The sequence below is a fragment of the Astyanax mexicanus genome, unplaced genomic scaffold (assembly GCF_023375975.1).
Source record: "Astyanax mexicanus isolate ESR-SI-001 unplaced genomic scaffold, AstMex3_surface scaffold_37, whole genome shotgun sequence".
NCBI lineage: Eukaryota > Metazoa > Chordata > Actinopteri > Characiformes > Acestrorhamphidae > Astyanax > Astyanax mexicanus.
Window position 1 is genome coordinate 1,283,343 of NW_026040047.1, and position 17,327 is coordinate 1,300,669.

The 17,327-nt window shown below is 37.4% G+C and overlaps 1 protein-coding gene across 1 annotated transcript; it reads left to right on the forward strand.

Annotated features, from left to right (window-relative positions):
* Positions 1 to 12,318: 12,318 nt before the first annotated feature.
* On the forward strand, positions 12,319 to 17,032 carry LOC111192015 (G2/M phase-specific E3 ubiquitin-protein ligase-like). The gene is made up of 4 exons (XM_049473398.1): positions 12,319 to 12,606; positions 13,545 to 13,699; positions 14,582 to 14,820; positions 16,524 to 17,032. The coding sequence occupies exons 1-4, from the start codon at positions 12,346 to 12,348 to the stop codon at positions 16,775 to 16,777; spliced, it is 909 nt and encodes a 302-aa protein (XP_049329355.1). The 5' UTR covers positions 12,319 to 12,345; the 3' UTR covers positions 16,778 to 17,032.
* Positions 17,033 to 17,327: the final 295 nt, after the last annotated feature.

The window sequence follows — 17,327 nt, forward strand, 5'->3', positions numbered from 1 at the left end:
AAATAAACTACGCTAAATCGACATTGCAAACGTTGCCCAATAGCTGACGATTCAAGATAATTTTCATATCTCTGTTAACCGGCTGCAGCTGAAGTCTGTCCTCTGGAAAACAAGTTTGTTAATTTTGCACATTTGGCAGCTTCTTCTTCCATCTTTTTTCTTTTTTTTTAATCTGGCCTTTTCGGCTCCGCCTGGCCTCTTTTTACCCTCCATCACAGCCGACTGACGCTGCGTGCTATTCTGTTGCTGTATTTAATTTGATCGCTTCAGAAAAGACCACTTGTGGATGCAACCAACCCATCTAATCTACTGCGAAGTAGGGGCTGTGCTGTCAGGCGAATAGAGAATGCATAGTTGAATGGAAATGAATGCAAGAATAAGACAAGTGACGGGTAAAAAAAAAAATTTTCCGTCCAACCGACCCAAACTCGAGGGACTGACAACATTAAGTATAAGAAACTAGAATTAATAAGGATAAATGAAATAAATAAATAAATAAAACATTTAAATAAATATTTTTAAATATATATACATTAAATATATTTAAATGTATTTAATATAGATTATATATATATATATATATATATATATATATATATATATATATATATATATATATATATATATATATATAATCAGTGCCAGGCTGCTTTGCCCCTGTTTGAAGGTGCAAATTAAAGATTTTTAAGACCACCAGAGACACAATTATGAAAATATGAAAATTGCAAAAAGCACACAACACCAATGTTAAATTCAAAGGATTTACAGTACGATTTGAAGGCCTTGTTTATTGGTCAAATAAATGTAAGACATCCGCAAACCCTGAATATACACAGAAACGTCGCTATTGCCCCTTTTTAGGGATGTTTTGATTGTTTTTACAGAAGTGTCTCTCTAATATGTTAAAAATGTTCAAATCTTAAAGTATACCACCATTAAAGAATTTTAAGAACGAAATCAATCTCCCCACGCAGCGCGAAAGTTCTGATCCACTTTTTCTCGAAGCTGCGTCAAGAAAAATGCATACACGCACGCAAAATTAAACAGCACTTTAATTTAGTAAGCTAATGATACAGGCTGTCCAGCATTTAGACTGGAGTGAGTTAGGCTAGCTGTGGTGCTGTTGGTCAGTTTGTGTGTTTAAAATAAATACAGTGTATTGTACTGCCTGTATGTGTATCAGCTAATTGATGTTACATAATAATAGAATATGATGAAATTAGTTGACACTCAAAATGTGCGTGGGGCTTGCCAATGAGTTTGGATATTGGATAGATTTTCCAAAGTAAAGAGCCAGATTCAGGATCATAAATAACTAAATGATGGGATTTCACTTCCTAGATTTTTTTATTTTCATTTGCCCTGAAAAATCTATTCTGGTTTAAGTGGCTTACTGCTTGAACCCTTTGATATGCAACATGGGTAAAATGGCCCTCATTCATTTTCTGTGTAGCTTTATGTGTTGTTGAGGGTTTCTATGATAAATTAATTCAGTCATTCAGAATTTACGTTATTCCTCAAATAACTTGTTTTAGCATAGAACATGAATTAGCATAGAAAATGAATGTGGGCCATTTTTGACCCATGTTTGCATTACAAATGTATTGAAAAAGTAAGAAAATTTAAAAATAAAATAAGGATGCATGATGATCAAAGACAGGTTAATTGGGACTGAATGACTGAATTAATTTTTAATTTATTACTAAGATACATCATAGAAACCCTCAGCCTTGCATGAATTTACGTAGAAAATTAATTTTGCGCATTAGATGGGGTGTGCATATGTTGCTCTGCATGCACAAATAACAGATTTAGTCTTTCTTTATATGTACATAATGTTGTTACTCTGGAGAGCTGGTGCATGTGTAACAATTATAGCTTCATGCACTTTCATTTTCTGAAGTTGTCTTATTTTGTTGTAAACTGGCTTGTTTAGTATATTTTCTTATTCATTAATTAATAATAAAAAAATCTCTGGTGATGTTACACACCGTAAACAAACGTGACAGCGTAGTTTTTTTTGTTTTTTTTTGTAGTAGTGTATTGTGTACACTATTTGTATTGTTTTATATGCATTTGATGTTGTGTACCATTACTGTCAATTGTAAGTAAAAAAAAACAAAAAAACAAAAAAAAAAAAAACAGCGGATACCAGTCCAGAGGTCCCGCCTTTTAGTCGTCTCAAAAGGCGGTAAAATATACGTTTTCCGGTTCAGCTTTCTTGCTTACAAGGCAGAAAATGTCAGGAAGACAGTCTCGATTTAGAAGACGAATCAGTGATATAAGAGACCGAATGAATGCTCAGTTTATTCGACTCTTGAATGAAGATTCCCCAGAAGAGGAAGACGTCGGTCTTCTGCAAAGGTACATGTTAAAGGTCACCTTCCGTCGTTTTTTCTTTCATTTTAAAATGTCTAGTTGTGGTCTCTAGTATGAATGAATGACATGTGAGCCGTTTTTGTAAAAAAAAAAGTGCTCAGGTGTCTCTGTATAGCTCTTTTTTAATGGACTGTTTTAGGGGTGTGTCCAAAATGACCGGATTCCAGCTTTGCTCATGAATATTCATACATGCAAACAGCATGCAAATATCTCTCCTCTGATTGGCTAGGAGCACTGCGACGCCCCTCCACCGCTCTGCCGCTCACTGCCTCCCACCTCCTAACTGATGAGCGGTGATGTTGCGTCGCTTCAGCTCCGCCTCTGGGAGTTTCTCGAGCCAAGGTGGGCTGGTCTGTGAGTTTCTGCCTACGTAGGCAGAAAGATAATTCAAAATTCACCCGTTTTTCGGAGGGGGGGAGGGGGGATTTCTTTGCTTAGCTCCTGCAGACAATGGGGGCTGCAAAACAGTTTAATGTGCAGGTGTACACATTCAACTCGGAGAGACCTACTGTATTCCACAAAAAACAAGAAAAATCGGATTTTCGCGGAAGGTGAGCTTTAAAAAAAAAAAAAACTGGCGAATGTATTAATTTATTGAGCTATGAACACCAAACATCCCAATGTATTATTTAGACCTTAACGTGAATTTTTTGTTTAATTTATCAGTCAATTTTAAGCATTACTTAGAGCATTTGGCTTTAGGGACATTAATATGCCAGAGTACATCTACTGTCAAATGCAAACAAACAATGGAATGTCTTGTCCTAAGAATATTTAAAATAAAATAAATCAATGAAATGGTAATGATAACGAGGGAAAATGTCAGACACAAATACATCAAAACAGTAAACACATGAACAACAAAAGAGTGCATTTCCTGCACATTTAGCTAAATGTGTTCCTAGGTTGTTCTTTCCTGATAAAAATCTTTTTGGATGACCAGCTGTTCTTAAGCTGGATTTTTAGCAGGGTATTAAAAGGTTTCAATGAGAGGACAAAAGCTTAAAGTTGATTTTTTTTACATTCCTATTGGAGTACAGGCCCATCTTTAAAGCAATAGAGAGTACTAATAAAGAGTAATAAATGAAGTAAGGTTTGGTATTCCTAGCTCACTGTTTTACAATATCCAAGAAAAGTGAGTACACCCCTCACATTTCTGCAAATATTTTATTATATCTTTTCATGGGACAACACTATAGAAATGAAAATCGGATATAACTAAGAATAGTCAGTGTACAGTGTGTATAGCTAGCAGTATAGATTCACACCTGGAACCTTAAAAATCTAACAAGTCATATAACACCAGAGAGGGACAAGGACACAATTGGGCACAATTTGGATATGTTCACTGTGAGGTGTAGTCTATTTAGACATTAATGGCTGTGCGTACAGTTATTTTCAGAAGCAGTAAATTTATACTGTACAAGCGCTATACACGGATTACTCTAACTTTTATCCAAGTTTCATTTAGGACAGGTTAGGACATACATTAAAAGCTTTATCTTGAACATATTTTAGCATATGGACATTTGATCTTTATTTTAACAATGTTTAGGGATGGATGTATTATATATAAACAAAAAACTAAAGAAATGTCTTGTAAAAATCATTTATGAAACATAATTAAGAGAAATTCACTTGTCCTGTGAGGTAAAAAGTTAGAACACCTCCACAGTAATTAAAAGGTCTAAAAATGTATTCAGCTGCAGCATATCAACACCAGGTAATAACATTTTTAGAGAGGTGTTTGGAAGGGTCTGCCTTATTTAAACCTCCGACATTAATTTTGAATTTACCTTGATTATTGAAATAAGTGGGATCACCATGACACCAATGTCATAGTTTATGGCTGGTTTGCAACAGGAATGTCTGGTAAGCTCTCCATTATAGATCCACTAGTAGATATAGACAATGCCACTCCCCAAATATAAAGGGTGGGAGAGCCCTATTTAGCAATAGTTTCCCCCACAATGGTTCACTTCATAAAATTGATCACACAGCTGTTTAATACATTAACAGTTTTATTGAGAAATCACAGAGTATCAATTGCATCAATTGCACATTTATATATTGCCCTTTTATATATAGCCCAGTATGCAAAATATCACTGCGGTCAATACAACCTTAAATTTGGACCTACACACCCAGGTGTACCCATTTCCACTCCAATCTCAAGCTTAAACTATGTTTCCGTTCAACCAAACACCACACACAAAATGGGCTAAAAGTTAGCTGAGCCACCCACCCAAACATCCACAATTTGAACCAGAAGACCCAAGTACATAAAGGGGGTGTTTAGCATTTGTTAAAAAAATGGGAATTACAATTAATTATAAAATAAAACATAAAAAAAGGTTTGAAGAAGGTAGCCCACGCAATAAAGCAGGCAATGCCAACCAGTAAGCACATTAAATCAATAGTAAACACTTCCAGTAATAAAATAGAGGTCTGGATAGTTATCTGTAAATATTGCACTGTGCTCACTCTATTTAAAAAATAGAAACATTAGTCGCCCATTAGCATTACAAGTGGCAATATTCCTTATACAGAAATAAAAGACCATTAAGAGTCTAGGAACATACTGTAAATCTCCAATCACAATAAAATAAAAAAAGTAAATTATAAACATCAAAAACAAAAGCTAGGCTAAGTAGCTCAGTAGCCACAATGCTGCTAATGCTAGCAGCTCATCTTCTTACAAACACTGTTACAAAAAGCACCAATATACACATTATCTCTCCATAGGTTACTCAGTGATTACGTCTGCAAATTCCCTCTACGCTCTCTTCCACTGGCCCTGGCCACCTTGGATGACTAAACATGATGATAAAATACAACTAGCCCAATAGCAATTAAACTATACAACACGGAGCCACTCTATTATAAAACCCACAGCCCCACACTCTTTATGCATGATCTAACATTACCCAAAAAGCATAGTAATTCCACTTCTATCCCCAATATTACTGACGGTGTAAGCACAACAAACCCCCAGTACTACATCCAGCTACATGATAAACAAAAAGCCCATTGAGCCTAGACACAGAAATCTGAACTACTAATGTGAACTCGCAATAAAACACTAAGAGAGTTCACATACCGTTTCTCTTGCGTGCACATAATCGTACAGACACCCTGTAGCAAGCACGCTTCTCAAAAATGCCGCACACTATATTTAGGTTTGTTGCTGCAAGCGATGGCGCTTCCTACTATGTCCTGGTGCCCCTCCCATTTCTTTCCCCACTGGGACCTTATGTCCCACAGGCTACACATATAAACTCTATGAAACTTTCTCCCAGTAGCAGACTGGTCGGTGGTTATAGAGATATAGAGAATTGAGGTTATTTTAGCCAAAGGGGAAATACCAGCTATTAAGGCATAAGGGTGTCCTTACATTTTTACATTACTCACATAATTTTTTTATTGTTTATATTTTATAACTTACGTTTAAAAGTAATTCCTTCAGTTTTATTTTATTTAGTTATATACGCTCCATCTCTCAGTGTTGTTCAAATAATGCCCAGATGTCCATATGATTGAATATGTTAAAAATGACAAAGACTTTCAAAGGGTGTCCTAACTTTTTAATATGCCTGCATATAGAGTTGTCCCTTTAAAAGTTATAATTAAATATTTGCAGGAATATTCTGGGCCAGTGTGTATGTCATGTTTTTATTTTTACAGAAGCACCACACCAGTAATTCTTGTTTATACTATGGTGTAGGTTTGAAATGTTTCGCACTTTCAGAGTGTCTGTCTTAAATAGTGCCTCAATACAACGTTGCACTTCAAACAGAGGTAATTCGAAATTCACTTTGTCTAATTACCAGGGCCCAATCTCCCAAAAGTATCTTAGCATTAATAATATCTTACAGGGAGAGAGAGTTGTGTGAAGCTATGTTCGCTTGACCTCTAAGAATCATCTTAGTGCTAAAAACCTTTTGGGAAACCCACCCCTGTATGTTTGTTTTATGTAGGAAGGTTTGGTAATATTCCACATTTTTAAAGAACGCATGAAATAAATGTGATAATAAGTGTACATTTTGTTATTATTTGTGTTCGTACTTTTTAGATGCCACTGCACCATGTCGTGTTGTTGTGCCATTGGATTGTGATGAAAGAGAATTCTTTCAGTCACTCAGGGAAAGTGTACCTGACCTACCTGAAGAATTTGAACTCTGCAAAATGAATGGGCAAAGGATGATTATTCCTTTGAGGTTACCAAGCTTGTGTCCTAGAGAAATACAAAGCTGCAATGCTTTGGGCAGGTCAGCCCTATACATTCGTCCAAAGGTAGGCAAACACCATGCTATAATTTTACATGTACTTGTTTAGAGAAATGTTTTTTATAAATCATTCATTAATAAAAATAATAATGAATGTTTGAATATTTAAAAAAATCAATTTCTTGCAGATTTAAAAAGACAGGCTGCACCGACTATTTCGAGGTTCTGCCACTGTTGTAAATGTGGAGTCATTTTATAGTTCTATACAGTATGTATAGTATTATGAAACATATGAATGTTGGTTTGTAAAAGCCACCCTTTTGGTATTGGCAGACATACAGTGGGGATAATAAGTATTGAACATATCAACATTTTTCTCAGTAAATATATTGACATTAAATTTTCACCAGTCAGTAACAGCACAAGTAATCCACACATACAAAGAAATCAAAACATATAAGTCCATAATTTAAGTTGTGTAACATGTAAAAAAGTGGAATTACACAGGGAAAAATATTGAATGTGCTTATTGAAGGTTAATTATTACTTAATAGTCCTTTTTTTTGGTTTCAAGATGCGGCCTGTCACATGCATTTTTCATATGTAATTTTGGCCTATTTTCCCACATAAATTGTCTTGAAATCTTGAAAGTTCCAGAGACCCATTTCGTCCCATAGATTTTCTGTTGGAGTCATTCTAGCAGCTTTATTTTCTTTCTCTGAAACCTTTTGAGAGTTTCCTTGGCTGTATGTATGGGATCGTTGATTTACTGAAATGGCCACCCTCATTTCATCCTCAACATCCTGGCAGATGGCTGCAGACGCACACACCGTGATGTTCCCACCTACAGACTTTCCTGTTGGTATGGTGTTCTTGGGGCTTTGTGCATGTGTGCTGTGACATCCAGAGACTTCAATTTTGGTCTCACCTGACCAGACCCTATTCTCCCAGTGTTTCATAGGCTTTTCCAAATGTTGTTCAGCAAACCTTAAAGGTGCTTCAACATGCTTTTTCTTCAGCAGTGGAGTCTTGGACAGTGAATGTGCATAGAGGCCATGGCATTACTATTGAATGTCCTTTTTCGTCATGTGTTCAATACTTTTTCCCTGTGTCATTCCACTTTATTACATGTAACTTAATTTGTGGACTAAATTTACAGAATTTATTTGATTTCTTTGTATGTGTTGATTACTTGTTATATCTTTTGACCATTTCATGTAAATTATCCACCAGACAGATATTTTCTGAGAAATGTGTTGATGGTTTTAATGCCTATTTTCCCCACTATGTTTTTAAAAGTCCTAACAACCAGTGAGTTAGATGCTATGAAAAGGTGTGTTTAGTACAATTTTAATAAGGACAACAACCTTTTTTTTCCCAGAGCCCTTCAGAGACTCCATCCACTGCTACCAGGACTCCTGTACTTCAGAGTGAGGTTTCACCTTCTACCAGCACTCAGACTAATGTGTCTCCATGCCAAATTTCACCTCTAACTGTCAGCCAGCTGCCTGCTCCTCCAAATCAGCTTCCACCTACCACAGCTCTCCGGCCCTTTGCACCTTTACAAACTACAGCCAATAGGCATATTGCAGCACAAGTTCCACGTACAACATCTGCCCCAGTAGGGCAGGTTCCACTCTCCACTGTCAGCTGGCCCTCTGCTACACCAGGACAGTGTTGGGTGATACTTCAGCAGGCTTCTTCCACTACTCCTGGCAAGTCCTCTGTTCCTCTAAGGCAGGTTATGGTCAACAGCACCAGCCATTCTTCTACAGCTCCAAGCCAGGTTCCACTCACCACTGTCAGGCAGACCTCAGCAACCTCAAGCAATGTTCAATTAAACACCAGCATCCAGTCATCTGCAACCTCAAGCCAGGTTCCACTCACCACTGTCAGGCAGACCTCAGCAACCCCAAGCAATGTTCAATTAAACACCAGCATCCAGTCATCTGCAACACCAAGCCAGGTTCCACTCACCACTGTCGTGCAGACCTCAGCAACTTCAAGCCATATTCAACTCAACTCCACTAGCCAGTCGTCTATAGCCCCAAGCAACTCTTCACCTAACACTGACTGTCAGTACTCTGCAACTCCAAGCTATGTTCTTCATACCAATACCAGTGACGATCCCGAGGTCATAAGGTTGGTTGTAGAGGCCGACCGATCGATCGGCCAGCCGATTTAATCGGCCGATTTTTGTTATTTTTTTATCAATCGGCATCGGCCGATTTTCTTATTTGGCCGCGCCGATTTTAATCCGGCACATCTGCGGGCAGCTACTTGGAACGCAGCACAAGGTTTCAAGAGTGAGCAAGACTTTCAACGGGTAAGGCATCCATTTTTACAATCCAGTGTCCCAAAGTCTATATTTTCTCTCATGATTAGTAATCTGTGATGTTGCTTCATTTACTGAAAAAGAATAGAATTTCAACTGCATCGGTGTTGTAGCATTTCTCTCCAAACGAAACTATGCTTAGCGTTGATGGCAGGAGTGCATTTGGAATGCGCCCTGACTATGCAAGGCAAGCCCTATCTATAAGCTCTAGTATAAAATAACTGACGTCTCTTCTTCAGAAACGAAAATCTAAGTAAATAAAATCAAATTAACACTTGATATTTTCAGTATTTAAATTATTTTTAGACGAAATGAAAAAGGGCAGGACTAAAACTGTTTAAGGATATTCGCAGCATCAGCTGCGCTGAAATAATAATTACTGGTTAGTCAGGATTATTAGAGGACTGTACTTCTCCTTATATATAAACAGTGTTGGGCACGTTACTTTGAAAAAGTAATTAGTTATAGTTACTCGTTACTTCTCCAAAAAAGTAACTGAGTTACTAACGGAGTTATTCCACTATAAAAGTAATTAGTTACCAGTAAAAGTAACTATCTCGTTACTTTTTATTATTCGCCCGTCAAAAAAAGGAAATCAATTATGCATTTACTATTATTATTAGAAAAATAACAAAAAATAACAAACGAAAATAAACCCAAAATGTTGACAAAAATATAATCTAACGAATTTCAAAAAAATAAAACGAAATTCTCCACACAACCAAAGAAAATGACTAAAACTTGTAATACTGAAAAAAGCGGAAAAACGCGTCTGGGGATGAAATTTAACAAACCAAGCCACACTCAAAAGAAATATGTATATATAAAACAAAATAATGGACAAAAACAACAATTTAATGCCCGTTAAAATGGTATTAATATAACAGCTTCACCAAAAGAGAATAGAGCTTAGATCGTGCCCAAAAAATCCGACCCAGCCGGAGCCCGTGCACATTCTGCCCAAGCCCGAACCATAAACTGTCATTATGAGCCTGACCCGATCCGCCCCATAAACTGTCTGTTTTCGGGCTGATTGAATGAGCGAAATATAATCAGAATTATGTTAATTAACACTGTAACATAGAAGCATAGAACTATTATTTAATTTAAATGATTTTTAAGAACAGCTACACACAATGCTGCAAGTCAAACGCGGAGGCGTTCACGTGCGCCCAGAGCTACGTGATTACAGTTTTCATTTTTATTATAGTTTAATTTTATTTTGTTTTTATTTTTTCTGTTCATTTTAGGGTGGGCTTGCTAGCGCGAGCGCTTTACACAAGAACTAACGGACCACGAGTGCCGCGCGCTCGGCACAACAACTCCCGCTGTACAACTCCGCTGTACAACAGTGCTTATAAATAAATTAAACACAAAAATGAGGGTATTCTATCAGTAATTTCAGTTCGTTTTAGTTAGTTTTATAAACACAAAATACAGTTCGAGATAGTTATGTTTTTCCTTTTAATTACCGTTTTTATTAGATTCAGTTAACACAAATGTTTTTTCACTTTCAGTTTTCGCTATTTCGTTCGCTTTAGTGAACAATAATAATTGGTTACTTAGCAACATTGTGATTATCACACCAGAGCTTTATATAAAATAAAAATAGGAGCCTGATTTCGGGTCGGTCCTCAGGTCAGGTGGGATTCGGGCAGAGAATCTAAGCTCTAAAATAGAAAGCAGCAGCACCACAAAAACCGGAGCAGCTAATAAGAGCTTAACGTCCTTAATTCGGAACTTGGGTTGTCCACGGCAATCACTGAATTGATTAGAGCACGCAAATCGTCACAATTGTGCCTCACTTCACCACGCCAAACCACAGGCACAGCGGCCAGAAGCTCAAGTTCACCGGACAGAGGAGGGGTTAACCAGGGCAAAGCGAAATAAAAAAAAAAAGTTCATAGAGCTGCTAAAGTAACGTGCAGTAACGGGGTGTCGGAAATGGTAACGGCGTTATAGTTACAGTCATAGTAATTAGTTAGATTACTCGTTACTGAAAAAAAGTAACGGCGTTAGTAACCGGCGTTAGTGCCGCCTCCTGCTGTTCTGCTGTAAAACTCACCCGTTTAAAGCGGTTTGCGCTGTTAGATATTAAATGAAACGATGAGCAGAATTTTCTGTTTTGTCGGGTTCTACTTTAGAACCCCCTCCAGACTTTTCTGATAAAAGCTCATTTTATCCTGAACCTATAAAGTCCGCGCTCTTCAGCTTTCTCAACTCATTTTCCGCTCACGCACCTAACCTCCAGTACAGCTGATGAGACGCGTTTCTCTGGCTAAGGAGCTCATTTGAAGAAGAAAAAAAAAACAGATAAAGCTATATTTAAATTACAGCACCTGTCTGTTTTTGCATTATTTATAATTTTATTCTTAATTTAAACGTCACCCATTTTTGTAAAATAATAGCTGCAGCCCTAATGTGAACATTTTATAACATTGTCCTCCCATGTCCATTCGTTTTCAACTGCATGGAGTTGAAGAAGAAATGAGCTTTGCCGTTTTGGAGTAACTATCTAAAGTTGTCACATTATGGAAGTCTTCTTGCACTCTGTTAAACATATTAAAATGAATAATTAATAGACTAACAGACTGCAACAAGTCATACATTTGTTAATTAGTAGGCCCCAACAGTAAATTTTATATAGTAGCCAACATAATATTTCTACTATAAACATGAATATATAGTGTATATAGAACATATGTTATATAATGAATAAAATAAAATGTTATGGATAATACAATCTAAATAAAATTAATATTTTTTTTATTAACATATAGTGATATAGTAACATTAAAGTCACTATAAAATGCTAACCTTATTTTCAATAAATTGTGTGAAGTTTACAACTGTTGTTCCTCCTCTTACTAGTATGATTTTAAGCATGCCAAATAAATATAATACGATAGCATATCGGCCCTAAAAATCGGCAGGTCACATCGGCCATCGGCTGACTCTGACCACTAATGATCGGTATCGGCATCGGCCTTAGAAAAACCCATATCGGTCGGTCTCTAGTCTGTAGTGACTGACTTTGCAAAAAGTTTGTGTCCTCTGCTCAGCATTTGCTGACCCCCCTCTGTCATTTTACATGGCCTACCATTTGGCCTACCAGTTGCTTCTAATTGTTATAATATCACTGACAGTTGGCTGTGGAATATTTGGTAGTGAGGAAATTTCACGACTGGACTATCACGGTACCACACTGGAATTCATTAAGCTCCTAAGAGCGACCCATTCTTTCACTAATGTTTGTAGATATTTGTGCTTGGTTTTATACACCACTGGCTTTGGAAGTGAATGGAGCTTAGTAATTTGGATGGGTGAATGAATACTTTTGGAAATTTAGTTTATGAGTGTGACAATAAAACATTTTTTTCTTTTTCTTTATATTATAGACTCCTTATGATCGAGCTACAGCAGAGCTTTGGAGTTTTTTTTGGCAAACCTGGGCAGCTGCTTTTTAGCTATGACCAAAGGGCCTTTGCCCTCAACAAGTTTTACACTGCAGGCAAACTCATTGCCTGGTCCATTATGCACAATGGACCTGGCCCAAGATGCCTCAGTCGACAGCTTTATTTACTTATGTGTGGCCAGAAGCCAGATTTTTCGACATTTGACGTGAGCAATTTCCAGGATGAGGAGTTGCAAATCAAACTCGAAAAGGTAGGTAAATTCAATCACATTCTTCAATTCTTCAAAGTAATATCACAAATATTGATGGAATGGAGTATGGAGTTATGAAGTTATGAGTTATATCAGTTCCTACTTATATTAATTTGTTAGGAAGACTATTCTAATACTGTGTAGGGCCCCTTTTTGCTCTTAAAGAAATTTATATAAATATTAATAATTTTTATTTTATCCTGCAAATCTCACATTTAACCACATTTGAAAGGTCACTGAATAACACTAATCTTATTGTCATGTTCATGAAACCAGTTTGAGATGACAACTGCTTTGTGATATGGTGCAATACCATGCTGGAATTGGCTGTTGCAATGGATGTATACACAATATCGGCAAGAACAAAAAAATAACCAGTCAGCATTTCTGTTGTGTACATAGTAATTTGATCTCTGCCTTTAACCCATGTGTCCAGCGAACACAGAGTGAGCACATTTCCTGGAGCAATGGCTAGTCTATCTGTGGCACCTGTGCCATGTTCCAAGGCAGTTCACCTTTGTCCTGATGGCCTTCCAGTGGCAATGTGTTCATCCACAGTTCTCACAATAGTGTACAGTGCTGTTAGAATGAATCTATCTATGTATCTATTTAAAGTCATAAATATGTTAGATTTGTTATCTGAGTTACTGTAACATTTCTCTCAGATCCAACCACTCTGACCTATCTCTGCAGAACGTCTATTCACTTGATGTACTTTTCTTTTACATTCTGAGTAAAGATTTTGTTTGGCAATCATGTCATGTTCACATTTGAAAAATCACATAAGCTGCTGACCCAAATTTTTGTCCGATTAGATAATGGCAAATAGGTGTACAAATATATACAGAGTACACAATGAGTGAATATAAAATGTACAGCCATAAAATATAGTGACATTAAACCTGACACTGAAAAACATTGACATTTTCTTTATTCAGGTTGCCACATGTAGAACTCTGGCTGAACTTGAGGAAATAAGAAGTAGTTTGGGAGACTTTATTTTTGAGTGTGGTGTCCCAAACATCTACACAGCTTCAGTTGCTGACATGCCCACGATTTATGAGCAGATAATCACTCATCATTTGTACCACAGGTAAGAAAATTTGGAGATTCCTGTTCAAATTACACGCATTGTCACATATATAATGCACCAATTGGTGAAAACTGGGGTAAACCGTACATTTGGGGGAAATGTACATTTCATATGAGGCTCTTGTAAGGCAGCATACAAATTCCGTATGACATCCTGCAGCACATTTACTCAGATAAGTCAGCTGGGCCTGGAGATTCTGCTCCCAAGATGCCAAAGCTGGTGTCCCAGTTGATCCCATAAATGCTCAGTTGGTGACTGGCAACCAGACAGGCCAAGGAAGTGTTGCACTCTGGTATAGACATTCCTAAGAAACCTATGCTGTGTGTGGGTGAGCATTATCATACAATTTGGAAGCCCTGCCATGGGGGGAAATGTGGTTGCAGGATGTTCTGCACATATCACTGAGCTGTTAATTAGTGTCCCTTATATCACTACTAGGGTTGAGCAATGGATGTATATGATGGCTTTCCAGATGAGAGCACTTGGGGCAAAGATGGAACACTCCCCACAGGCCTACATACTCTAATCCAAAGTTCCAGCCCATTATTGTTTAGGTTTTTTCATTCACAACCCACCGCAGATGAATGTGACAATGGCTGGAACACACTGTCTGTCAAAATAACCATCCTGTTAGGTACACTACCCAAAAGTAGCCTAGATTAGAATTGGACGTGTAGTTTATTTAGTTTCGTGTTTACTAACCCCACACTGAAACATATTTGGAACAAGCATTTGTGCACTTTGTATATTGTTAGCACTTTGAGTTGACTTTGAATATGTATGTACTTTTTGTTCTTTTTAAAGTGCATCTTGCAGTATTATGTGAACTTTGGATGATGCAAAATGTGAGAATGTATTTTACAACAAATGTGCTTAATGTAGGGTGGCAAGCATGATACACCAGTTCGTGTCAGGACTGAACTCGTGTGGACTGATGTGGACAATGGTGGAAAAGTTCTGGGAACAGTTCCTTCCCATGTTCACCCACACAGGAAGAACGCTTTCAAGGAATGATGTTCAGGAGCTCTTCACAATAAATTGGAGTGCACAAGGAAGCAACCGTAGGGAGCAGGAAGAGGACACCATTTACCTCTGGGAATGCTGGCTAATGTCTATCCAAGGTAGGTTTAAGGCATTTGTTTGCAACCTGTACTTAAAGAGCAGCTGTATATTTAGTCTGTAAAATTGTTCACATATTGCCTGTACAATAGTAGCCACACATACATTTTATTGCCAAAAGTATCCACTAACTTTGCATAATTTGGTGATGTAATCTTGGATGCTTCTTGGCCTTGGAATCCCATTCCATGAAGGTCATGTACTGTGGAGGAAATAAGTATTTGATCCCCTGCTGATTTTGTAAGTTTACCATTTTAACAGTGAGAGATAGAATATCAAAAATAAAATACGGAAAATCACATCGTATAAATTATATAAATGTATTTGTGGTTTGCAGAGGAAAATATGTATTTGATCCCCTACCAACCATTAGCTCCTACAGACCAGTTAGACGCTCCTAATCAACTCGTTACCTGCATTAAAGACAGCTATCTTAAATTGTCACCTGTATAATAGACTCCTGTTCACAAATTCTATTAATCAGTAAGACTCTAACCTCTACAACATGGGCTAGAACAAAGAGCTTTCTACAGATGTCAGGGACAAGATCATAGACCTGCACAAGGCTGGAATGCTACAAAACCTTAAGGAAGATACTGGGTAAAAAGGAGAAAACTGTTGGTGCAATAGTAAGAAAATGAAACAAATACAAAATGACTGTCAATCGACATCAATCTGGGGTTCCATGCAAAATCTCACCTTGTGGGGTATCCTTGATCATGAGGAAGGCAAACCTCATCATCAACTACCAAAAACATCTTGACTGCTGTGCTTGCCAACAAGGGTTTTACCACCAAGTATTAGGTATTGTCTGCCTGAGGGATCAAATACTTATTTCCCTCTGCAAAACACAAATAAATTTATATAAGTTATACAATGTAATTTTCTGGATTTTATTTTTGATATTCTATGTCTCACTGTTAAAATTAACCTACCCTTAAAATTATAGACTGTTCATATCTTTGTAAGTGGGCAAACTTGCAAAATCAGCAGGGGATCAAATACTTATTTTCTTCCACTGTAAGTGCTGTTCTTGATCTTATCAAAAGACCACATGAAGTTTGAAGAGATTAAATTTATTGACCTCGGCACACTTTCTGCCTCAGCAACTGCTGAACCTGTTCTGTCATTTTACATGGCCTACCAGTTTGTGCTGAGTTGCTTCCCCCCCCCCCCCCCAGTCACTTCCAATTTGTTTTAATAACACAGACAGTTGACTGGGATATTTAGTGGTGAAGAAATTTCATGTCTGGACTTGTTGGCACAAGTGGCATCCTAACATGGTAAAATTAAGGTGCAAACATGAGAGAAAGAATGGGTCTATCTTAGGAGCTCAGTGAATTCCAGTGTGGTACCGTGATAGGATGCCACTTGTGCAAAAAGTCCAGTCGTAAATGAAAGCACCTGGGAATGTAAGGATCTCGCTCTTTCAGCATAAAATGACAGTGGGGTCAGCAGGTGCTGAGGTGCATATTGCACAGAGGTCACCATCTTGCAAGAGTCAATTACTACAGACCTACAAACTTTGTGGCCTTCATATTAGCTCACAAACAATGTGTAGAGATCTTAATGGAATGAGCAGCTGTATCCAATCCTTTCATCGCCAAATGCAAGGCAGGAGAGTGGATACTTTTGGCAATATTGTGTACTTCTTTTTGTCTAAAAATTTTATTGTCTTGATTTTTTTTTGTATACTTTTCTACAGAAGAGGCCTCCATGAACATCACATACGAAGATGTATTGGTGTTTGTGACCGGAGCTGATGCAGTGCCTCCGCTGGGGTTCCAGCAAAACTGTCAGATTGACTTTTATGGTCTGGAAGCTGGTTGCCGGAGGATACCATATTCCTCCACATGTGCTTGCTGTCTCTTCTTGCCACGTGGCATAAGAGATGAGGCTGAATTCCGTGACTTAATGTTCACAGCTCTTAGAGGCTCTCTGGGTTTTGGGAAAGTTTAAGTTTATTTTTCAAAATACACAAAGGGTGTAGAAATGACAGAGACTAACTTCACATGTCTTGGAGGAGGCATGTGCTTGTCTTCACCCTTATAGTGTTAGGGGAATTACTAATGATGGAGGAGTTTTAGTGAGTGGGTTGGGTAACTGGTCTTCTAAATTGGGGAGTAATTGGGATAAGAATAGAAAAAGAGATCAATTCAGAAAACATTTATGGAAGTTGAACCTCATATAGATAAATAGAGAATAGGTGTATCAAACATGCAACTTTATTTTAGATCTGAAGTTATGAAGTTTTCAATATTTCTACATCAATGTAATTGTTTAATTTTTCATTAAAAAGAAAAAATAACTCCAGTGTTATGGCCATTTGCATAGTCATTGTTACAGTAGGCTGACTGATATAAAAGTCCAGCAAAAACTGGTAGGCTTTCTAGACCTTTGTAGAGATTGGTGACTCGTAAAGTACTTTGTACGGTTCTCAGGTTTGCAAAGTTACTGCTCTCAGAAAAGTGAGAACATCTTGAAGGATGTCTAATCCGAGCTGTGTTCT

Bases quoted from the DNA above. Each gene is read 5' to 3' on its own strand.
- LOC111192015 (XM_049473398.1), top strand. From the start codon at position 12,346: ATGATCGAGCTACAGCAGAGCTTTGGAGTTTTTTTTGGCAAACCTGGG. The intron at 12,607-13,544 runs GTAGGTAAATTC...TTCTTTATTCAG, and splicing joins TGCAAATCAAACTCGAAAAG to GTTGCCACATGTAGAACTCT. The intron at 14,821-16,523 runs GTAGGTTTAAGG...ACTTTTCTACAG, and splicing joins CTGGCTAATGTCTATCCAAG to AAGAGGCCTCCATGAACATC.